Source organism: Sardina pilchardus, chromosome 12, assembly GCF_963854185.1.
Source record: "Sardina pilchardus chromosome 12, fSarPil1.1, whole genome shotgun sequence".
In the NCBI taxonomy this organism is placed as follows: domain Eukaryota; kingdom Metazoa; phylum Chordata; class Actinopteri; order Clupeiformes; family Clupeidae; genus Sardina; species Sardina pilchardus.
Window position 1 is genome coordinate 17052856 of NC_085005.1, and position 24947 is coordinate 17077802.

Below are 24947 nucleotides of genomic sequence, written 5' to 3' on the forward strand. Positions count from 1 at the left end.
AAGGATTATGTTAAGCCTTTCAAGGTGCAATAAGTGCATTGTTAATGGATCTCAGATTTTTTTGGAACGTTTTCATCCAATGTTTTCATTGCTCTAGTGACATACTGTACTTCATTTATATTACAGCATCAGATGGCCTAGCCAGAGTGATGCTTTCAGTGGTTTAGGAGATTTCCCCTCCAACACTATTCTTCTCCAAGCTGATAGGAAGAAAAATGCAGAAGCATTTTTTCTTGTTAGTTATCAAGGCCTCATTTATTAGCGCTCCAAAATGAGTGTTTTTTGCTCTTGGTTTTGCACAGGTACCCAGTGCTTAGTATTGCAAACAGATCACCAAAACCTATGACAAAAACCTTTCAAAACCTTTGAGCCATATCTGCTGGCACCTTGGTCATCAATATCAGGATACATTTTGCATAGTTTTGATGTAGTAATTAAGTCAATGAAAATTACATTTAATCTGAAATCTCTCCTCTTCAAATTACACCTCTTTGCAAGAAATAATTGTGTTTGATATATTTGATACAATTTGCTGGACAGTAATGCCACCATTCGTCTCTTAAAAATTCCTTTTGTGAATGTACAGTGTGGTATGGAACGGAACATGCTCACAGCTGCTGATGTGTTTGATGCTATTTGTCATTTGTGTCGGACTCGATTGGCATCAGTAGGGATCCGACTTCACTCCACGTTCTGTAATGACATGGACTTGACTCGGACTTGAATACAGGGGAACCCGAGACTGGACTCCGACTCCATGATTAGTGACTGAAGTTGGACAACGCTGGTAGTCCAACAATAGTCTCTCTCTCTCTCTCTCTCTCTCTCTCTCTCTCTCTCTCTCTCTCTCTCTCTCTCTCTCTCTCTCTCTCTCTCTCTCTCTCTCTCTCTCTCTCTCTCTCTCTCTCTCCCCCATCTCCCAGGAAGAGCAGCAAAGACGAGGCGGTCCTGCAGCGTAAGACGGCGGCCAGCGCGCCCCCTCCACCCTCGGAGGAGGCCGTGTCCAGCAGCAGCGAGGACGACTCGGAGGAGGAGCGCGAGGAGGACGGCTCCGCCTCCCAGCGCTCCACGCCCATCAAGCTCGTCGAATCGGGGGACAGCGTCCGCGCTCAGGAGGTAACGAGTCCTGTATGCTCAGACAGAGTTTAGGGTTAACCTCCATACTATCTTTCTCTCTCATGCTCTCACACACACACATACTCACTCACTCACTCACTCACTCACTCACACACACACACACACACACACACACACACACACACACACACACACACACACACACACACACACACACACACACACACACACACACACTCACACACTCACACACACTCGGAGTACATTCAGACATTCTCTTTTTTTCTCTCTTTCTCTCTCATCTGTTCATCGGTGTCGATGTGCCCACTCATAATCCGGTCATCAGCCCTCCAACACATCCTCTCCCTGTCCTTGATCAAGCATGGTCCATATCTCACACACACACACACATTCACATGCTCAGAGAGCCATTGACTTGACTTGCAGCATCTAGCTCACACACCCGCCTTGTCAGTGTGATTGTGATCAGTGTGAGCAGCGTGTGATCTGTGTGTGTGTGTGTGAGTGAGTGACACTGAGGCTGTTCTGATGTACTGCACTGCTCACTGCCTCACCAAACACCTTCCAAGTGTTACCGTGTGTGTGTGCGTGTGCGTGTGCGTGCCTGACCGCCACAAATGCAGGATCTCACACAGGAAGTGACACTGCCAGTGGCACCTCAGCTTGGCCAGCCAGAAGCATCTGAGGGTAAACCGCTGAGGGGGCTCTGATATTTGGAGGAAGCCGTTGGTCGTGTTTCACGGGATGGCGTATTTGACGCTACTATCAGCAGTGGTGATGGCAGAGCTGGCCTTATCACCCAGTACATCTCAGACATGCCAACCTCCAGAGCAGTACCTCTCAGTCATGCCAACCTAGAGCATCAGTCCTAACAGTCAGTCATTAAAGGGAAACTATGCAGGATTGGTGATTTCATCGCCGCTTTTGCTTTTGCTTTTCGTTTTCGCTCGTTTTATGCTTGCAGATTTCTCTGCTGAGCTTCCCCTACAGCTTTAGCGTGTATATTTTTACAAAACTCCTCAATCGGTCAGTCTGCCTTTTCACGGACATGATCGCGAGGCTGGAGACTGGAAGTGCCGGAAGTGCCGTCCCGGCGGCACAAAACTTGCACGCGTGGTTTTTCCACTCAGATGCGCTAGGGGGAAGCGAGACAGCCGGCATTCAACCCAAAATAAGTAAAATAACCATTCCAATGACTCCGAAGCTGATTAGTTAAGGCAAATTAGGCTAAAACAACTTGCATAGTTCTGCTTTAAGGCATTATAAATAAAAAGTATTATTATTATTATTATTATTATTATTATTATTATTATTATTATTATTGTTATTATTAAATTCTGGTTCATACCATCCATGTGCTTGAGTTCTGCAGAAGGTTGAATAGTGACTAATGAATACTGTGGCACATGTTCCTCTACCCCTTTTACGTGTGAAAGCCTCCGCTCCGCCATCACTATGGAAGAGCCACTGAGAGAGTCAGTGATTGGATTACATAGCCTCCCACCTTGTCCCCTTATTAAAACCAGGCCGTCAGTGACGTCTTTGGTGAAGTTTTCTTTTGTGAATGTGAATCACATACCCCTGAGAAGGAGCAGTAAAATGAAGGGCTGAGATTCATGTGCATTAAAACTCCAAAGCCGCGGGGCAAATTAGATTGAGCCCTCTGTGGGGGTAATGTACTTGAGGCGTGTTTTTTATTGCCTCATTTTGGCTAAAGATGTGATGGGTAGAGAGATAGAGAGAATGAAAGAGAGTGTGAGAGAGAGAACAAGGAAGAGCGAGTGAGTGAGTGAGTGTGTGAGTGAGAGAGAGAGTGAATGTGTGAGCGTGTGAGAAAGCGGAATTTTTTTCAGTCAGGATCTACTGTACACTACTGGTCAAAAGTTTGGGGTCACTCATTTCCATTCTATTCCCATTAAAGACAGAATACAAGCTGTTACAAGCAATTGTTTTTTTAATCAGGGCAGCCGTTTACAGATTACATTAAGTGTTTACATAATTACAAAAGGGTTCTCAACTGTTGTAGAAAGAAATGGCTGACATTTAATGCGATATCTGACATTGTCCATTATCAACAACCATTCACCCAATGTTGCAAAGCCACATTCTGTTTACTAATCTGATATCTTTTTAAAAGGCTAATTGAGAAAACATTGGAGAGCCCTTTTGCAATTATGTAAGCACATATTGTAATCTGAAAACTGCTGCCCTGATTAAAAAAAATAATGCGACTGATCTCAGCTGGTGTTCTGTCTATAATGGAGTGAAAAGGGAAGCTCTTAAGGAGCTCAAACTTTAGACCAGTAGTGTAGGTTTGGTACCGCAAACATTAATCATCACCACCACCGTCATCACAATCACCATTATCATAGCAGAGAGAGCGAGAGAGAGCACTTCTTGCGTTCCATTCTGGGCATATGTGGTGGTGATGGGGCAGCCGTGGCCTACTGGTTAGGGCTTGGGGCTTGTAACTGGAGGGTTGCCGGTTCGATCCCCGACCAGTCCACGGCTGAAGTGCCCTTGAGCAAGGCACCTAACCCCTCACTGCTCCCCGAGCACCGCTGGTTGGGCAGGCAGCTCACTGCTCTGGGTTAGTGTGTGATTCACCTCATTGTGTGTTCACTGTGTGCTGTGTGTGTTCACTAATTCGGTTAAATTGGGTTAAATACAGAGAAACGAATTTCCCTCACGGGATCAAAAAAGTATGTATTCTATTCTATTCTTCTATTCTATTCTGATGGTGATGGTGATAACAGTGATGAAGGTGATGGTGATGGTGATAACAGTGATAACAGTGATGAAGGTGATGGTGGTGTGTGTTGCGGTCAGCTTTGTGTTACCGTGGTGTTGGATGCCAACTAGCAGCCCTGTTAAAGCCAATGCTTGCCTGTTTATGAAGGCAGAGACCCATGAGTCAGCCATCACTAGAGGACCTTTTTTTAAATGTGTTTCAGTGCGGTCTACGTCACATCCCAGTGTCTCACACACACACACACACACACTCTCACACACTGATGGGAGACATCTCACTGACTAAGATGCTCTCTCCTCCCCATTATGACAACACTGGCTGTTTTGCTTTTGTTGTTGTTGTTTTTTTCATAAGCAAGGACTGGGGGGGATACATAACCCAGCTTTGCGGCTGTTGGAAGCCGTTTTGAACTTGCATGTTTACAAAATTATTGCAACATTAAGACATCATTGACATGCTGATGAAATGTGGTTTGAATTATTATCTAAAAATGATGGCATTAGCTAGGATGCAGAGCCCTGCCTAGCCGATGGATCGTGAGGCGTGAGGGAGGTCTGCTATAGGGCACGGTCACCTGTGGCCAGGTGCGGTACATCAGAAGTGGCCGAGAATTTTTCAATCACGTGAACTGCGATGGAGATTTTCACCTTTATTTGTGTTTTGAGTGAAATCAGAAGAGGTGCATTTCCTGGATTATCCTCTTTTAGCCTGTTGCTACAGTGGACCTCTGGCTGCTCCTCTACGGCTAAATAAAATCATAGTCAGGATTGTTTTGGTCAGTATTGAAATCGCGATTATTCAACACGATTACTCAGTGATTGAAAACAGTGTGTGTGTGTGTATGTGTGTGTGTGACCATGTTCTGTTACGTGTGTTTGTGTGGTTTGTGTTACCATGTATGTGTTTTATGTGGAGGCCCACAGGGCTAGCTTCAACTGCATGACTTAAAGATGAGGAATATGGTGTCACTTTCATTGTTTGTTATCACTAAAGTAAGGCGTGCGTGTGTGTGTATGTGCGCGTGTGTGTGTGTGTGCGCGTGTGTGTGTGCGTGCGCGTACACTTGTGACCCTTGGGTACTGGGTCATTCCACCTCAATTCAACGGATTTTAGAGAAAATTTCTGCTTGACCATCTCAGATTTGCTTCAAACTTTTACCATCTAAAGAGTAACCATTTAAACTAACTTAGCCAAAATATTAGATTGGTATACCTAATACATCCAGAGAAAAACATTTTTGAACATGGTACCCCCCTTCTGATTTTTGGCACATTGGCGCCCTCATCTAAATCTGCAGTAAAGTTCAGATGTCATTATCTCAAAAAGTTTTCAAGCTAAAGACTTCACATTTTCTGTGAATAATGATTGCTACGTATAGATTCCACATATTCATCCGTAAGCCTTATGTGTTGACACTGACTGACTGTTTCAATTTTGTGAAATCAGAAGAAAAATTGCAGATTTTTTTCACATCCCCACATTGGGTGCCCCATTACACAATTTATAAACAAAATGTTTGGCAAATGGTTATGTCTCTCTACAGAAGTCTTTAAGCTGTTTTTGAAAAAGTAATTAAGAGGTGTCTATAATGCTTTTTTGTTGGAAGTATTGTAACACAAAACTGAAACATAATCAATTTGGATGATATTGTATATCCCCATTACAGAGGTATGACAAGCTATACCAATGAATTGAACACATCTCCAGAAAGAGTATGGAATGGGCTTTCAGACTGTGAAATTTCAAGATGGTATTATGGCTATGGTTATTGAAATGTTATTTTTTAAATATTGGTCTACTATAACAACACATTGCTGATATCCATAAACAGTGACATCTAGTGGCATTAAATAGTGACAGCAGCAATTCATTTCGGAAATACAGGAAATATTTTATTAGTTCATCACTCAGTAAGTAAATGAAAAAATAAATGTTTAACAGTATGAGACATAAACATCTGATACTTAGGAATAAGACAAGGATTATGAAATCATGAAATAATAGCACAAAAAAACAACGCTAATTGTTGTAATAGACCGATATTTAAAAAATAAAATTGAAATAACTGCAGCCATAATACCATCTTGAAATGTCACAGTCTGAAAGCCCATTTCATACTCTTTCTGGAGATATGTTCAATTCATTGGTATAGCTTGTCATACCTCTGTAATGGGGAGATACAATATCATCCAAATTGATTATTTTTCAGTTTTGTGTTACAATACTTCCAACAAAAAAGCAATATAGACACCTCTTAATTACTTTTTCAAAGACAGCTTAAACACTTCTGTAGAGAGACATAACCATTTGTCAAACATTTTGTTTACAAATTGTGTAATGGGGCACCCAATGTGGGGGTTGAAAAAAAATCTGCAATTTTTCTTCTGATTTCACAAGATTGAAACACAGTCAGTATCAACACATACGGCCTACGAATGAATATGTGGAATATATAGGTAGCCATCATTATCCACAGAAAATGCGAAGTCTTTAGCTTGAAAACCTTTTGAGATAATGACATCTGAACTTTGCTGCAGATTTAGATGAGGGCGCCAATGTGCCAACAATCAGAAGGGGGGTACCATGTTCAAAAACGTTTTTCTCTGGATGTATTAGGTATACCAATCTAATATTCTGGCTAAGTTAGTTTAAATGGTTACTCTTTAGGTGGTAAAATTTTGAAGGAAATCTGAGATGGTCAAGCAGAAGGCATTTGTTGAATTGAGGTGGAATGACCCTACTTTGTAGTAGGTCAAATACAGTGTGTTCTCCCATTAAAACAATCAATTAAAAATGAAGGGAAATTGAGTTAATGGCTTGTGTGGGTGTGGGGTCTCCTACCTGTTTCACAGGAAATGCACACAAATACACACACCTAAATTGTACCCTTTGCTAATCCTGTCTTAATTGCAATCACAGCTATGTTGACCTCTCTAGTGCTTTCTATTTATGTGTGTGTGTGTGTGTGTGTGTGACACACTTGTTGCTGAAAGGGTCCACCTAATTTGCTACTAAAAAGCATTTTGACCACACACACACACACACACACACACACACACACACACACACACACACAGAGACACACTGACGCAGAGCAGGGCTGTTAAAGCGTCCGCATGCTTCTCAGAAGATTAGAAAGCTCCGGTGTTTTCATGGAGATCTGTTGTCATGGTAAACGGAATGTGTGCCATTGGCTTATCCCGGGTAGCTATCTTCTACACCGAAAACCCATCGGGATAAGCACACACACTCTCTCACCCACGGTCACAGTGACAGTCACAACACACAAACTCAGTCCGGGGTTTCCAATGACCAGTATTTAGCTGGTAAATTGAAAAGAGAAAAAAAGAAACGTTGTTGATTTCTGGATACGGTCAAGCCTGGTTTATGCTCTTTTTTTCATACGAAAATAGTCATGGCTGTTTCAAATCCATAACAGTGTCCATAGGCCCTCAAAAACGTGCCTAAGAATTCGGATGAATGTCAGATTCGGGTTACGGACTGAAGGTTGCGTCCATATCAGAGTTTTTTGAGCATAGGTGAGTTCCAAGAATGCTCGTCCATGAGACGTCTGACAAACCACGCTTGTGGCATGCATAGTGCCGCACAAAAGACAACCATCACATCATGCATACAGTGCAGTCAGTGTCCTGACTTCTGTTAGCGCCTTGCGAAGTCCTGTCCTCTGTGCATTGCAAAGCAATTGTCTATTGTTTTGGATGTGATCTAAGGTTTTTACCGAAGTTGATTACCCTTACTGTTAGTTGAGGCGTTGTTGTTGTTGTTATTGTTGTTGGCTTCTGATTTCCACAGTCAAACTTATTTTTAGATGTTGTCATTCTCTCATATCAACCTAAAGTGTAGGTCATTTTTACATAGACAGTACTATTGTAATGGTCACAGGTAAATGTGGCCAGTGAAATGATTGATTGAATGAATACAACAAATTCCTACCAGGCATGTTGTTGACTGGCAAGAAATGGTCTTAGCGGAAATTGTACATTGACACTGGCGTGTACAGACTTGTACAGACCTCAGCCACTGCTCTCCTCCAATGAGCTCCGTCTGGCACTGCTGCCCTTCCACACGCGGCACCCTCGCCTGGCCATCGCCATACAAAGCTCGATCTTTTAAGATTGAACATCAGTATGGGGAGTCTGTGCTTTGTTTCCACTGCACAAGAGGCAATGGGTGTCGTTCAAATGACTCCGTACACTCGGATAGTCCTTCAACCAATCAGACCAACGATCCGCTGCGTCTTTTGGATAAGGTAGTTGGTGATTGGACCCAAAGGTTGTGGATAGGAAGCAGGGGAGGTAGATGTGCAGGTGTCCAGCCTGAGCTGCTGGGCGAAATCCAGATTCGCCGGCAGATCAGGCAGGGTTCACCCAGCCTAGCGGCACCCCCCACCCCCAACCTCACAGACCGTACACACCATGCACTTCCCTCTCTTCCCTCCTCTAACTCCTTCCTCTACCACTTTCTCATCCAGTCACACCTTTTTTTTTTTTCAAAGTATATTTTTACCCCCGCCAAGGAGATTTTTTCATCAGGAACCGGCGTTTGTCTGTTTGTTTTTGTTTGTCTGTCTGTCCTGTCTGTCTGTCTGTCTGTCTGTTAGCAAGCTAACTCAAAAAGTGATGGATGAAATTTTCAGGAAAGGTCAGACATGAGCCAAGGAAGAAACAATTAGATTTTGGGAGTCGGGATTCTGGAGCCGTTTGTGTAGAATCTGACAATGTTGTGTTTGTGTGTGAGTGTTGGATGGTGGTATTGTCTAGTGTGTACTGTCGACTTACAGTACTCTATGAATATGTAGTATTTACATACATACATATTCATGTAGCTGGTTCTTTGTGTATGTTGATGGACGTGATTGGGTATTGTGTGTGTGTGTGTGACAGAGAGAGAGAGAGAGAGATGCATGTGAATGCATGTCTCAATTTGTGATTTAGTGTAGTGGACAGTAGAGAGGTGAATGAGTGATGTGTGTGCACCCCTTGCTGAGTTTACAACTGCTTCTGTCCATGCTCATGCAGGCTTGACTGATCAGATATGAAATCTTTCTTACACACACACACACACACACACACAATATGTCTCGTTGTTTTGGGCACGGTTGCATTTTTCGTAGTTTGCAGATGTGAATATTGTTTGTGTTTAATGTATTATGTAAGTATGTGTGTATGTTTGTGTGTGTGAGGGAGAGAAAGAAAGAGAGAGAGCGAGAGAGAGCGAGAGAGAGAGCGAGAGAGAGAGCGAGAGAGAGAGAGAGCATGAACGAGCATGTGTGCGTGTTTGCTCACGCTTGGGCTCACGTGTCACACACACACACACACACACACACACACACACACACACACACACACACACACACACAGACTCGTGGCTGTGGCCGCAGGCCTGGCCGACAGGATTGATCGCCACAGTAACTGAAAAATCCGTAACTGATAAAATATTTAAACATATGATTATCAGCCCGCTCTCAGTACAATTACCTCTCAGCACTTCATTTTGCTGCGTGTGTGTGTGTGTGTGTGTGTGTGTGTGTGTGTGTGTGTGTGTTTCTTCATTGTTGTTGTGTGTGTGTTTATCCTTGCAGTATGCATGTGCATTTGCTTTGGTCATATGTGTTGTATGTGTCTCTGCTGTTATGTTTGTGTATGTGTTTACGTCTGCGCCTATCTTTCTGTCTGCATAAACAGGTTTGTTTGTGTTTGTTACGCATGTTTAGAATGTGCCCCTTATTATTAGTAGTAGAGTAGAGTAGCATGATCCACCTTCTGGCATGTGTGTTTGTGTGCCTGTTTATGTTGTTTTGCAGAAATGTGTTTCTTTCTGGTTGGGTGTGAAGTTGTATTTTTCAGAAACCCACTAGTGAATTGTCACGTTAAGTGGCAGTCCGGAAATTAATGGTCAGGGAACATAATCAATATTGCAGGATTGGAAATTAAATGCTTTGGTTGTGTGTGTGTGTGTGTGTGTGTGTGTGTGTGTGTGTGTGTGTGTGTGTGTGTGTGTGTGTGTGTGTGTGTGTGTGTGTGTGTGTGTGTGTGTGTGTGTGTGTGTGTGTGTGTGTGTGTGTGTGTGTGTGTGTGTGTGTGTGTGTGTGTGTGTGTGTGTGTGTGTGTGTACACGCGTGTCATACGTTATACTCTGTGAGTTAGTGTAGTTATGTGCACGATTATGAACCTTGTCCCAGAGCTGTGTGTATGCACAGATGAAAATGCGGAAGGCTGATGTTATGTAACAGTGTGCATATACAGTACCTCTTGCGAGTGCTTCCCCCACTGAGAATGCGGGGTGAGCGGGTACGTTTCAACAAAGACCTTGAGCAGACGGATCAGAAGTGCTTTTTCACAGTTCTCCATACAGTGCGATCTCATTGTTGCTTGTGGACATTGTCAAGGTGCCTCACGGTCAGACTGTGCAGTTCCACAAACAGGCGTATAATGCTGTTCACACGCCACTGTTTGCTTCTTAGTTCAGTGCCCCGTGCCACAGATGCACCGCGTCCAGCATCGGTCATCATGTTGTTTGCTGGACAACCGGATGTGCTGCAGCTCTAGCCGGGAACTGAGCCCGTGTGAAGCTCATTGTGTAGCATCTGTAGGCAGAGCTTTTGAAGGGCGCTGCACACTGGAACTGGTATTTTCATGTACAGAACGGAAAGCAGCAGGAACACTTGTCCTGTAAAGCTGTGGGCCGTAGCAAACCTTGGCCCGAACTTTAATGACTGGCGGCAGTAGGCGTGTAAACGTGATTAGTGCAGGGTGAAGTTGTATTTATTATCTATGTATTTGTTTTTCAATCGTGCAACAAAATACACTGGCTCAGTGTGCAATGACCTTGAACCAGTGCTTCAGTTTGTCCTCTAATCTTTTCTCCAACCTTTGACCTTTTTCAAGGACACTCCACCTCAGCCAATGAAAGAGCCGTACGGACTCGACCTCACAGAGCCTCTGGGTGACGACGACCTGATTACCTACCACAGGTGTGTGTGTGTGTGTGTGTGTGTGTGTGGATGAATGGTGTGTGTGTGTGTGTGTGTGTGTGTGTGTGTGTGTGTGTGTGTGTGTGTGTGTGTGTGTGTAGCCAGTTCCACCGACTATAGTGAAAGCTAATTGTTGCAGCATGAATGGAATGCTTAATTGTCATGCTTGATGAGATTGCATTGTTCATCAAACAACACAGAGCTCTGAGAGATGGAGTATTGAATAAGGTCCAGAGGTGTCATCAATTTGCATGATGTATCAAGTTTGGCAGTAAAATTTAGATTGCTTTCTCACTCTGTCTGTGTTAAAGTTTAGGTCTGCAATATCTTGTCTGTGATTCCCCCATGTAAGTGTTTCTGTGTGTGTGTGTCTGTCTGTTTTTAGATTTGCTCATTTGGGTCAGAACCAGCATAAGGTGGAGAAATCGGACCATCCCACTGAACACAAAATCCCAGATCATGTCATAAATCTGTGAGTGTATACACAACACATGCACACACTCACATTCTCATACAGTACATACACACTTACTTGAACAACATCAGTAGAGCCTCTCTTCCATCCACAGCTGATGCATACAGACCTACAGACCCATATGCATGCTCTTTCACACACACACACACACACACACGGTGTAGATAACATCTAAGGAGGATTTGTGCTCTCTACATCTGCCCTTCCAAGACACAGACACAGACACAGACACAGACACAGACACAGACACAGACACAGACACAGACACAGACACAGACACAGACACAGACACAGACACAGACACAGACACAGACACAGACACAGACACAGACACAGACACAGACACAGACACAGACACAGACACAGACAGCTATTTCTGTTGAATGTCCTTTCTGTTTTCATTACTGCCTACAGTATACACACACACACTCACTCTCTCTCTCACACACATACTCAAACTCAAATTCAAACTCACATGCTCTCAGACAGGAAAACTTCAGACAAGTATGCTATTTCTGTTACAGTATATGTATTTTTTGCTTTCATGCCTTTTCTTTACTGGCTATTCTCTCTGTCTCTCGCTCACTCACTCATACACAACACACACACAGACACACACACACGTACACACACACGTACACACACACGTACACAGAACGCACATGAAGCATCAGTAGAGTAATGTGTTTTCTGTCTGTCTTTACCTGTGTCTATGTCTGTGCTAATGCATCTCCAGTGGGGAGCGAGGGGGAGAGAGAGTATTGTGATGGAGGGATGGATGGAAGTAGAGAGTGGAGGAGTGATCATCGTGACCGATGAATGGATGGATTGGTGGATGGATGGATGTAGAGAAGGAGGGAAAGGAGCTGATGCATTGGTGGACTACTGATGTATCTTTATATTCTCTGCCAGTCAAAGGCCTTGCATGGAGTAATGGTTCACGTGTGTGTGTGTGTGTGTGAGAGAGAGTACCCATGTGAGACTGATATTAATAGCCCCAAGTGACGGCCAACTAAGAATATGTTTACGTTTTTTGTTGGAGTTGTGTGTGTGTGTGTGTGTGTGTGTGTGTGTGTGTGTGTGTGTGTGTGTGTGTGTGTGTGTGTGTGTGTGACATTACATGAAAATACTCAATGGAGACTGTGTGTGCATGTATTTGCGCAAGCATGCATGTCACGTGTGTGAATGACATTGGCAGCCGTAGAGAATATTTGAGCTGTGTGTGTGTGGAGCACGTGTGTGTAATAGAAACGATGACTAGCTGACCCAATATCTGCATTTGCTCCTGACCAGTTGTACTACTGATCAATCAGACACACTCACCTACTGATCAATCAGACACACTCACCTGCCCCACACACACACACACACACACACACTCTGCCTCACTATACAAGGTTGCTATGGTAACCAGAGCCACTTTGGGGTAAATTAATATCTGAGATGTGGTGGCACTGGCAGTTGCCATGAACACAAAGGACAGCAAGATGTCAATCGCACACACACACACACACACACACACACACACACACACACACACACACGCACACGCACACACACACATACACACGCACACACACACACACACACACACACACACACACACACACACACAGGGACACACAGACATATACACACACATACATACACACACACACACACACACACACACAGGGACACACAGACATATACACACACACACACACACACACACACACACACACACACAGGGACACACGGACACACACGTGAACACGAAGAACAACTAACATACACATACCCCAACCCCCACCCCTACCCCACACGCACACACGTGTTTTGACAGCAGGGGTATTTCTGCCTGTAATCACTAAATTACATTAATTTCACAAATGTACAGACTGATACTCGAGGTAGCAAATAATTAGATGTTCCCCATATCTAAGCATTTGCAATACCGTATACTGAAATAAGATTACGCTCCTGGTCCCACACACACACACACCCACACACACAGTCACAGAAGCTGTGCGCATTGATCCCTTTCACACGCGGCCACCTGATGTGTGAGACAGAGAGCCAGGGGGCTAGCTGCCTAATGCATGACCACCTGTATGTCTGCCCCAGCACATGTGTCGGGCATGGTCAGCTTAGTGTGTGTGTGTGTGTGTGTGTGTGTGAAGGGGTGTGTGTGTTATGTAATTCTATTGTCCCACCGCATCTCTTTTCTTCCTTCCTTCACCTTTTTCTATCTGTCGATGATCGATGGTCATGTTCATCTCTCCATTCAAGCATTCAGCGGACAGGGAGGATGAGAGCAGATGCTCTTCTCTGATTGGAGGGCGGGAGATTTCCGACAGGATGTTGTGAAAGGTCACACTTGGTTGAAACGTGGCCCTGTCTGTCTGTCACGACCTTCTAGGAGGATATCGACTTACACACCCATGCACACACACACACACACACACACACACACACACACGTGCACTCATTTACCTGAACTTTTTCTTTGTCACTCTCATTATCATGTAGAGAAGATTTAGATTTTCATTTAGTCTGTGCTCCAAGGAGGTTATGTTTTCATCAGGTTTGTTTGTTTGTTTGTCTGTTTTTCTGGTTGTTCGCAAGATAACTCAAAAAGTTATGGATGGATTTCAGTGAAATTTTCAGGGAAGGTTTGACATGACCCAAGGAAGAAACGATTATATTGGGAGTGATCTGTATCACCGTCTGGATCCAGGAGGCGGTTACTTTTTCGCTTGACGGAGGTTTGCGCTCTCTGAGTGCTTCTCTAGTTTAGCCTGTGCTCCAAGGTCTTCGACTCTTCTGCACTTTGTGTTAAGACACAGTCTACCTGTCACTGTTTCCTACTCCTGTGTATTCATGTAGGGGCAAAGTGGAAGCTTTGTGCAAAACAATGGGAGGTAACATGTAAAGACTACTTTCTTATCCCTTTCTTTATATAACAATTATGTGTGGCCGTAAGTTTATGCCTTTTAAAAGGGGAAACACAATTATGACTAAATCCGAGAACAGCATAAACTTTGTGTAATGATGGGTCATTTTCCAAGTTTCACAGATATCTGGAGACTCAGGATGTCAGGTTGATGGGTCAGTCAGGAAACAGGCTTTATTCTTTCAGTGATGCGCATCAAGGTTCAAGTTTCACCCCGAAAAATTCACCCGCATCTCTAACTAGTCAAAGAAGGGAGTGGCCTCTAGCTCTGTAAGAAAATAGAATAGATGTACAGTGGTGTTTGATTAGAACAACCTCACCTTGTACCTGGCCAAACGTTAGGCTAGAATGGTTTCTAAGTACCTGGAGCAGTTACGAATGACAATGGGAAGGCGAACGCCGCCCACTCCTGCACACACAATCACATCTGGGAGGGTTCCATTCAGTCCTAAATCTAAATCTAGAGAATTTATTGGCAAGAGATACAAAGGTTACAAAATCATGAATGAACTAGAAAAGCACTCAGAGAGCGCAGACCTCCGCCCAGCGAAAACATAACCGCTTTCTTAATTCAGATGGTGATACGGATCACTCCCAAACAAACAGACAGACAAACAAACCAACAAACAAACAAGCAAACCGACAGCCATACATACAAACCCCGATGAAGACATAACCTCCTTGGCAGAGGTAACAAAACAAATCCACAGTATGTACATCTACAGGAAGGATTTTCATTCACAACTCGTTCAGTAATGACCCACACCACAACCAGCCCGGGTCTCGCTGCTTTTGATGCTGACATACGCTGCCATTAGAAAGAAAATAAAATCAGTCAAATCCACATACATGGCTTCTGACACATTATGCACATAAACACACACTCAGACACACACAAACATACAGTATGAGCTGATGCAAGACTTCCTGTCTTGTGTGATATTGCAACCGGATGCATGAGATCATAATGGCTGAAGCCCTTCACAAGCCCCACCTGCTCAGAAACAGGAAGAGAATGAATTGAGCGGAAGAGAAAGACTTCATAAAAAGAGGGATTAAGAGAAAGCCTTTTAAGAAAACCAGAACTCAGAGCTGTTGTCACGGTAAAGGACTGCAGTGTCCTTTCTATCGTATTTGTTGAGACTAATTTGGACACTGAATGACTTCTCAAAGCAGTGCTCTTTTGGGTGGTGTTGGGAGAGCATTCAACCCAGTTTTGCTTACTTCCTTACGGTATTGAAAGGTTAGCTGATGGGAGTGTGTGTGTGTGTCTGTCTGTCTGTATGTTTCTATTTGTGCATGTGCCAGTGTGTGTGTGCGTGCATGTGCACACCATCATTATTCCTTTGTGATCGGGGACTGCCTTTGTAGAGTGTGCCTGTTGTCATGGCCATTTTGCCTCCCCTGGCACGTGTACAGGCCAGCTGAGTCCTGTGTGTGTGTGTGTGTGTGTGTGTGTGTGTGTGTGTGTGTGTGTGTGTGTGTGTGTGTGTGTGAGTGTGATCGCTGCTCACTTTTTGCACAGAGCATCGGTCATGGTCCATTTCCACACCATTTCTACAGAAATGTACGGTTTCTGCTGCTGTGTGTGTGTGTGCGTGTGTATGTGTCCAGCTTTACCTGGTGGGCATACTCTTTCGGCTTCCATGTGTCTGTCCACAGCTATAATAGGAAGACAGGAAACCGCAGCATCTAAAAATGCCTAACAGCAGCACTTTAGTTGTTAGCTGGGCAGAAAATAGCTTTTGCATCAGAATTGAATGGAACATTGTTTGATTTAGAGTGTGTGTGTGTGTGTGTGTTTGTGTGTATAAGAGTAAGAGAGGTATCTACTGTATTAGGTGTATGTGTGTTTGTTCATGAGGGAGAGAGGGTTGTGTGTGTGTGTGTGCAGGTAGGAGAGAGTTGATGAGTTGCATCTCCATCAGCAAATATACTGTGGTCACATGCTAGCGCAATGAAATAGTAAATTAGAAACAACTCATTGCCCCTGTGTGAGTTCACAGTCAATGAGGAATATACATAATGCCTGGCCAGGCGATCACCAAACCAAGCTCAGTGTTTTAAGATTGAACATTAGTCTGGTGAGTCTGCTCTGTGTTTTCTACTGCACAAGGAGTGTGATCAACGGCCATAGTTCAAATTATGTATTTGGACACCGTACAGTAAATGCTCAAATTATGGCTGGGGTCTTTTCTTTACTTACAGGGGAGCTACATTAGACGCGTAACTGAAGCGTTCCATTCGCGACGCGTAAGTTGCAGCCGGTCGCAGCAGTTAATTATCACTGTAGTCAATGGAAGTAGCTACACCAGACGCAACAGTGGCGCGTACATTCGGAAAAAATAGACTCATCTTCTAAAATGGATTTTACGCGTTGCGAACGGAACGCTTCAGTTACGCATCTGGTGTAGCTCCCCTGTTAGGCTTCGCGAAGATCAGACCTTTATTCGAGGCAGGCCTTTATTTCTCACATGCGTTTTATCAAAAGCTATCAAATTGCTGTCAAAAGCAGAACATTTTCAGCTTGATTTGGGATTTAATTTACTTTTATGCACACAAACACGTACTCAACATTGTTGCGTAGCCAAGTAGCCCAAATTCAGTCATTTTTTAAATGATGCATGATTTACTTTTTATTGAATTCATAGGCTAGAATAACTCGCCGCAACAATTGTGTTTACACTCATTTACTGTGTATTAGCCAAATCGTATATAAGCAGCAGGACAGTGTTTTATGCTAGTTAAAAGAAACAAAATCATATTAATACCATATTAACTGCCGCCGTTTATTAACCTCATAGTCCTGCCCGACGTCTAACAGGCAACTAAGTCCGGGCCTGTTCAAGAGTAGAAAATATAGAAAAGACGCAACACCACACGCCAGGTGGATATGTCAGTTTGTGATTGGTTCCCTCAGATTTGTAATGAAAGCAGGATAGAAAAATGGTTTCCAGCCTGAGCTGCAGGGCAAGATCAAATCGCTGGCAGATCAGGCTGGTTTTACCCAGTCTACATAATGATGTCCCTTAGAGCTGATGGAAGAATTAAAACTGTGTGTATGTGTGTGTGTGTCTGTCTGTGTGGAGAACATACATCTTCAGCACTCTACTTTACAGGACAACTGTTGAGCAGTGTTGCCCCGCACTGTTACTCACTAATGTTATTTGTTCTCCTGCCCACTGATTATACAAGATCTTGTTTTTTAAATCCGGAGAACTTTGATAATCCTCAACAGTCCCCATCAGGCACGTTTACTGTCCCCATCCAGTTCTTAGCATTTTGAAACCAGTCATGTTTGTGCCCCGCAGCATTGTTCATCAAATTGGCCTGTGTGTCATCGCCGAGCTGAGGATAATATGGACCTTCTGGTGGGAATGTTTGTTTTGGTTTTATTGGTGCGGTAATGGAGGTCTGCCGTACCGGGGAGCTTTGTGTAGCTGGCGTGCTGGTGATGCCATAAAATTAATTTGAATCCAAAAAGATCTATTTTGAACATGGAACAATTTTGAACGAGTGACTTTTTCTCTGTGTCCTTGGAGGGAAAATGTGGAAATGCCATGTCTATGGCTCAATTCACACCAAAGATTCGCAGCGCCTCGAAACCGAGTTGCAGCGGTGTGAACTAAATGTTGCCCGTAGTTGCAAGCCGCTGCAAAGCGTTCAACATGTCTATTTGCAGTTGCAAGGTTTTAGAACGTCGCAGCTCGTCTCGTCGCAAATCTTGATCTTGGTCTGAATCCGATCTAAGAGAGAGAGAGCAAGGTTGTGCACACTACTCCTCCTGCTGTGGAATGTCCTGTTGATTAGCGGAGTTGAGGGAAGACTGGGACATCAACTTGTTGCTCAAATGCAGTGTGTGTGTGTGTGTGTGTGTGTCAGCCTGATTGCCATCGACTTTAAAGGCTCTGCGAGACTTTGGTCTGACCAAGAGCCTGTTCTCAACAGTTTCTCCAAGCGCTTGGTTGACCCGCCTCCTTTAAGTGCCTCGATTTGCTACTGGTCAATGTCAGAAAGGAGTTTGTCGAGTTTAAACCAATCACAACTCTTTCCTCTGCCTTGAACACGCCTCTACCCAGAGCCATTGGAGCTGCTCAGAGTTGATTGGTTCTCGACCAAAGGGGGCAGTTCCGCAGTTTTGGGGAATTCAGAAATCCTGCCCGATGAGCAGTTGGCCAGACCAGCGACAGCAACGCCGAAGGTGTTAGGCTACGTCACTGGGAGGGTGTGCCAGGCTGTGTGTGTGTGTGTGTGTGTGGGCTGGGGTTCGAACACTGAATAAATAAATGTGCCTATTTATTAGATTTGTTCCTTTGCAAAAACTTTGTCTAGCTAAATGTTTCAGTGTGCGAGAACCAGCTCTAGCCCTTTCCCTCAATGTTCACATGAGTACTGGATCACTGAACACATCACAGAGGACGTGCACAGCCAATGCACCCAACAGACGCAGGGCGTGCCGGGAAGCCAGCATATCTCATTCCTTATCCGTCTAGATGTTTTAAGTATTTATCCTTTGACTCATGATGAAATTAAACTGTGTGTGTGTGTGTGTGTGTGTGTGTGTTCCCTACAGAGCCCCGGTGTCTTACTTCTCCAGCGACAGCATCTACGAGGTGTGTGTGCCACGTGTGTGTTCGGAGAGCCGAGAGCTGTTTGAAGCGCACGTCCACGCCAGCCACGGAGCCATCAGGAGCCTGTGCAGAGAGGACATGCTCATGTACCGCGAGTACATCAAGAACCGATACATGTAGTGCGCGCACACACACACACACACACTCACACACAAAGCTCATATACCGGGGTTACATCAAGAAGTCATACATGTAGCACAAACACACACACACACATATACACACACACACACACACACAAAACACATACGTTCACAGCTCAGCTACCGCAGGTACATCAAGATATGTTACGTACACATGCACACCGTGAGAAATGGCTGGATGTTACCAACTTTAACACAACACTGGAACTTAAATAAATGCAGTCATTTTCCTGGAGTCTTCTTATCCCCAGAGCATCTGCATTTACTTTGTGCATAGCTCAGCTTTTAAAATGGTGTGTGTGTGTGTGTGTGTGTGTGTACGTGTGTGCATATGCATGTGTGTATGCGAGAGCACGTGTACGTGTATGCGAGGGCCAGGTAGAGATAAGGAGTGAGACTGGATGAGCCAGCGTCTGACGTAGGCCTTTTGAAAGACCCATTACCAGAAGCATGGGAGACATTTTAATGGGCATTCAATCACTGTCCGCCATCCAAGCATTCCATGCGGCGGTGAGCGTATTAAACCGCACGGTTGAATTAGTAGTGTGTTTAGTCTGTATGTTCTGAGCGCTGTAATATATTAACTCAGACAAAAATGCATTTTTATTTGTTTTTTTTTTTTAAGATGAAGGTGTCTTTAGTTGTATTTTATGTGTGCCTGGTTTTCTTTACTTTGATTCTTTTTCCTCCCTATGTTTGGTTGAAGATCATGTTTAGAAATGATTTAAAACTGTATTAAGTTGATTTTGTTGGATTTTAAAGTTGTTTTATTACTCATGACATTCAAATGATTCAAATTAAGTTTAATTTTGTTAAGATCTTTTTTTTTATTTTTTAATTCAAAGCTGAATGGACCATAAGCATAATGACCAACTGTATGCCTTGTTTTAAATAGTTGCACTCATTTTGTCCCAAGGTCATAGGTGTATGAAAGGTCATTGTTTCAGTGATAATATTCTATTTATTAAAGCTCGTTTTGATCAGACTACTGTTGCTCTGTCTACTATGTATCTCATTGTAGCCCCCTCCCCCATCTCATTCACTCTTTCTCTGTTTCTATCTCCCTCTCTGTATATCCCTCTCTCTCTCTCTCTTTCCCCCTCTTTTTCTTACCTACCCACTTTGCTATGCTGTTCTGGTGTCTGTTTAGGATGTTGTGTGCCTTTGCCATAATTCATCATACTGATAGATAATGCTGAATGCTCATCCCCCTCTTTCTCTCTCTCTCTCTCGCTCTCTCTCTCTCTCTCTCTCTCTCTCTCTCTCGCTCTCAGCCCTCCACCCCCTGAGTGCAATAAAGTGCAGGTGACCCTGGTTGCTAGGATATCAGTGGTTGAACAGTGACCAGTGGGTGGAAGGTGCTTTCATGCTGAGGATGGCTCATAGAAAACACACACACACACACGCAGACGCACAGCACACACACACACACACACACACACACAGCTGATGACTACAGAGACTCTCACTCACACACACTGCTGATACTAGATTCACTCTCCCTCACTCACTCTCTCTCTCGCTCACTCACACACACACACGATGGTAACTGCACGTGTTTACACACTCACTCACACTCATGCACACATAAACACAGAGTGCTGATATGGCGCTGTCACACACACACCTCAAATACCAATCATGTAACAACAGAGCTGACCTCGAACACACACATTGACGGCACAAACCACATGTCTGTGACCTTTGACTTTCTCAGTCAAGTCTGTCCCACGGAGTCCAGTAGCACTTTTAGTAAAGTCAGTATCCATGAAGAATTAAAAGTGATATCAATCGACTCTCTGTCTCTGGTTTATGTCACTGAGATTTTTTATTAAGCTTAATGTTAAAACAACACTAAAGCACTTTTCCTCTGTCGCACAAACGCTATTTGTTTATCCAGCAAAAAATTATTTGCATGATTTTATTAGTGACATGATGACAGTATGATGTATTGTGACATTGAGGCAGGTCAAATTTGTAGTTACTTATGTCTCGTTCCATCATACTACAGAATCGCTACCTGATCTGGTAAACTTAAATAGTGCGGTTATAGCTGATAGAGGGCCGCGAAGTGTATGAAGAAGTGCCATTTACCCTGTTACGAGTTGATGAACAACTGAAATGATTTTGGAAACTCTTTAATGTTGCTTTAATGTTACAGTTACAGTTGTTACTTAGCAGACACTTTTGTCCAAAGTGACATACAAACAAAACAACACAATAATTAAATTTAGCAGTTGATCAGATTAGTGTCAACTAAAGATAATAGCAACATAAACAATAAACAATGTCAAGGCAAAGCTAATGAAAATAAAACAATGACTAAATAGGAGAATAGTAATTAAACAATTAAGTAATTCAATCAATTATATAATATATAATGTGGTGATACGTAGAGTTTAATAAATGATAAATAGTCACATTCAGTTCTATCCATAGACTGTATAATCTATGGTTCTATCAGTGTGTGTGTGTGTCTCTCTCTCTCTCTCTCTCTCTCTGTGTGTGTGTGTGAGAGAGAGAGAGAGAGATTTTCAAGGCCAAGGTGGTAGATACAGTATGTTGCAGTAGCCTTAATCATTACTGTAGGTGTTGCTGGTTTCTCTCTTCACTTTCCCCATTCATCAGTCTTTGTGGTGCCTTTGCCTAATGAAAAGAAGTGAAAAGAAGTCATCCTGTATATAATATCATATACTTGTCATTATGCAGTTATTATAACAATTACAGGGTGCACAACACTGTTATCAGGGGACCCTGATATAACGGTCTACAACATGGACCTTGACAAGATTATTATGTGATTATGTGAGTTATTTTCATTCAGCAGGGCTGAAGTGTTATCCAATGTTGATGGCACAATAGGTGTCTAGTATCCAGAAAGACCCACGGTCCCAGCCTGTAAGGGTTAATATAAGAATGTCTGAAGGTGTGTGTGCGTGTGTGTGTGTGTGTGTGTGTGTGTGTGTGTGTGTGTGTGTGTGTGTGTGTGTGTGTGTGTGTGTGTGTGTGTGTGTGTGTGTGTGTGTGTGTGTGTGTGTGTGTGTGTGTGTGTGTGTGTGTGTGTGTGTATGTGGATGGATGTGTTTTTGCGTGTGTGTGTGTGTGTGTGTGTGTGTGTGTGTCTGTGTGTATGTGAGTGTGTGTCTGTCTGTTTTCAGACAGCTTGTGGGGCTCTAGACCTGCCTGGTGCTTGGAGAGGGGGAAAAAAAGTTAAACGAAGAGGTCCAGACTGAACTGATCCCGGGTAGAAGCGGTACGTTCTGGGAAAGGACATCTGGAGTGCTATAAACTGATAGAGATGCAACACTGACACACACACACACACACACACACACACAGAAATACATGATGATGGCCTGTATTAGCCTGCCCGCTGTATTTTGGTCACTTTACAACCTTTAAAAGTGACTTTTTAAGGGTCACACAGACACCGCACAATACAAAGTACACTATGCACTATGGTAACGCATTACTGTCTCCTATTTACAGCATCCTGTCACAGCGTGCGCGCGTCCATGCGTGCGAGCGAGCGAGCGAATGATTACGCGTTCATTGGGGCTAGAGCAGTCGCTGCTAAGCACCCACCGTTGCGTCCGGTGGGCGACCCAAAGTCAGGGCTTTTTTTTTCTTCTTTTTTTGCTGTCCTCGGACACGGAAACGCTCACGGCCGAATGAGCCTTGCAAACGCAGCATCACGTTGAATATACAAAGGCGCATGGTGTCTGTTTTCGCCAAATGAAGTCGGATGGTACCGGTTCACGCTACGTAGTACTAGTTTCTTTAAATAAATAAATAAATAAAATAAAATAAAACACCAAAGACGTATAGTTTTTCGTGTTCAATCATGTCACCGTCTAAGCTTAGCCTAAGAGTGTGTGTAAACTGTCTCAATCTTTGTAGGAGGAATTAAGGTCGTAATTAGAATATAGGTTATCCAGCATTGGTGTCGCAGTAAGAGCAAAGCAACACATATATGTTTACAGTTGTTGCATCTTTTGGAGATGAGCCAGAATCCCTTTTCGGCAGTCTAGTCCCCCAGTGCTCCAGTAGCGGTTTGGGTTGCTCGTACAACAGCAAAAAAAAAAAAAACTGTTGGACATCTATCTCCAGCATGTGTTTCGATCACATGTGATCTCTCTCTGCCGCCCGCGTTTGTGTGTGTGTGTGTGTCGCCTCTAGTCTGAGAGAGAGAGCAAGCGAGAGAGGTAGTGACGTCAGTAGTGTTTAATAGCGCTCCTCGCGGACCTTGCCTACACCAGTCATCTTCGTCTCGTCGCGCCTCACGTTACCTTGCCCAGTCAATGCTTCCCTTGGCCCCGGTGTGCGCTGTCTCTCCCGCACGCGGGAACCGGAGCAGGACGAAAGGTTTCACCTGAGGCAACGAGAAAAGTCTCTGCGATCCAACCAACAGGACGGTTTCCACCGAGACAAGAACTACCTTATGAAAACTGGTAAGTGTGGCTTAGATGAAAACAAAAATCCGAAGTTTGAAACGGTGTTCCACAGTGACTATAAGAACAGTAGGCTAATGGCAGAGGTTATTAGAATGCGGAGCGACCACAGGCAAGCTTTCAGCACCACGGACAGCGACATCGCGGACAAACTTGCAGAAATAGGCTGCTGCTCCAGTTATCTACTTCAGTCAACACTGCTGTAGTCTGTTGTGTGTATGTATGTATGTATGCATCAGTTTATGGCAGATGACAAGTCTATAACTTTTTTGTTACATGTTTTCAGTATATAATCTTTGGGGCAGATGTCCAGGCAACTTTCTACTTCAAAATAAACTCTGTAGATGAAATAGCTGATTACTTTTGTTCGTTTAAATGTTCTGCCATTTTCCATTTGAATGATCTGAAGCAGAAATTGACACTAATCGTTCAATTTATTTTTCCCTCTTTCCTCTTTAGGGTGGAAGAGATGAATGACAGCGATCTGGTGAACGAGACGGTAGAGATCTCTCCGCTGCTTCCTTGGGCGGATGACAACGGCACCGTTCTCGAGTTCTCAACCACCTCCGTCTCGCACCTGGAGTTTCCCGTGAACCCGTGGGACATCATGCTGTGCCTGTCCGGCACCGTGATCGCGTGCGAGAACGCACTGGTGGTGGCCATCATCTTCTACACCCCGACGCTGCGCGCGCCCATGTTCGTGCTCATCGGCAGCCTCGCCACGGCCGACCTGCTGGCGGGTGTGGGATTAATCCTCAACTTCGCGTTCCAGTACCTTACCTCATCCGACACCGTGAGCCTCATCACCGTCGGCTTCCTCGTGGCCTCGTTCGCCGCGTCGGTCAGCAGCCTTCTCGCCATCACCGTGGACCGTTACTTTTCCCTCTACAACGCGCTCACCTATTTCTCCGAGAAGACGTTGCACTGCGTGCACCTGATGGTGGCGTGCACGTGGGGCGTGTCCGTGTGCCTTGGACTGCTGCCGGTGCTCGGCTGGAACTGTCTCGAGGAGCCCGACACGTGCAGCATCGTGCGCCCGCTGACCCAGCAGCACGTCACGCTGCTGGCCGCCTCGTTCTTCGTGGTGTTCGGGCTCATGCTCAGCCTCTACTTCAAGATCTGCAAGATCGTGTGCCGCCACGCGCACCAGATCGCCCTGCAGCAGCACTTTTTCAGCACGTCGCACCTCGTGGCCACCAAGAAAGGCGTCTCCACCCTCGCCATCATCTTGGGCACGTTCGGCGCCAGCTGGCTGCCCTTCGCCGTCTACTGCCTTGTGGGGAGGCCGGAGTACCCTTCCGTGTACACCTACGCTACCCTTCTTCCCGCCACTTACAACTCTATGATCAACCCCATCATATATGCCTACCGGAACGCGGACATCCAGCGTGCGCTCTCAGTACTTTTCTGCGGTTGTTTTCAAACGAACGCCTCCTCCTGTCGCTCCCGGTCTCCGAGTGAGGTGTGA

The 24947-nt window shown here is 44.4% G+C and overlaps 2 protein-coding genes across 2 annotated transcripts in view; both read left to right on the forward strand.

The window, feature by feature from the left end:
* The window catches only part of fig4a (FIG4 phosphoinositide 5-phosphatase a), a 57887-nt gene extending 37873 nt beyond the window's left edge, over nucleotides 1–20014 (forward strand). The window contains exons 21-24 of the mRNA XM_062550204.1: nucleotides 924–1116; nucleotides 10759–10844; nucleotides 11230–11316; nucleotides 18828–20014. Coding sequence (XP_062406188.1) covers nucleotides 924–1116; nucleotides 10759–10844; nucleotides 11230–11316; nucleotides 18828–19005 — 544 coding nt within the window. The 3' untranslated portion in view covers nucleotides 19006–20014. The remainder of the gene's footprint in view (nucleotides 1–923; nucleotides 1117–10758; nucleotides 10845–11229; nucleotides 11317–18827) is intronic.
* Nucleotides 20015–23948: 3934 nt separating this feature from the next.
* On the forward strand, nucleotides 23949–24947 carry LOC134097372 (G-protein coupled receptor 6). Its single transcript, XM_062550257.1, has one exon. It carries the CDS (start codon nucleotides 23949–23951, stop codon nucleotides 24945–24947), a length of 999 nt encoding a protein of 332 aa, XP_062406241.1.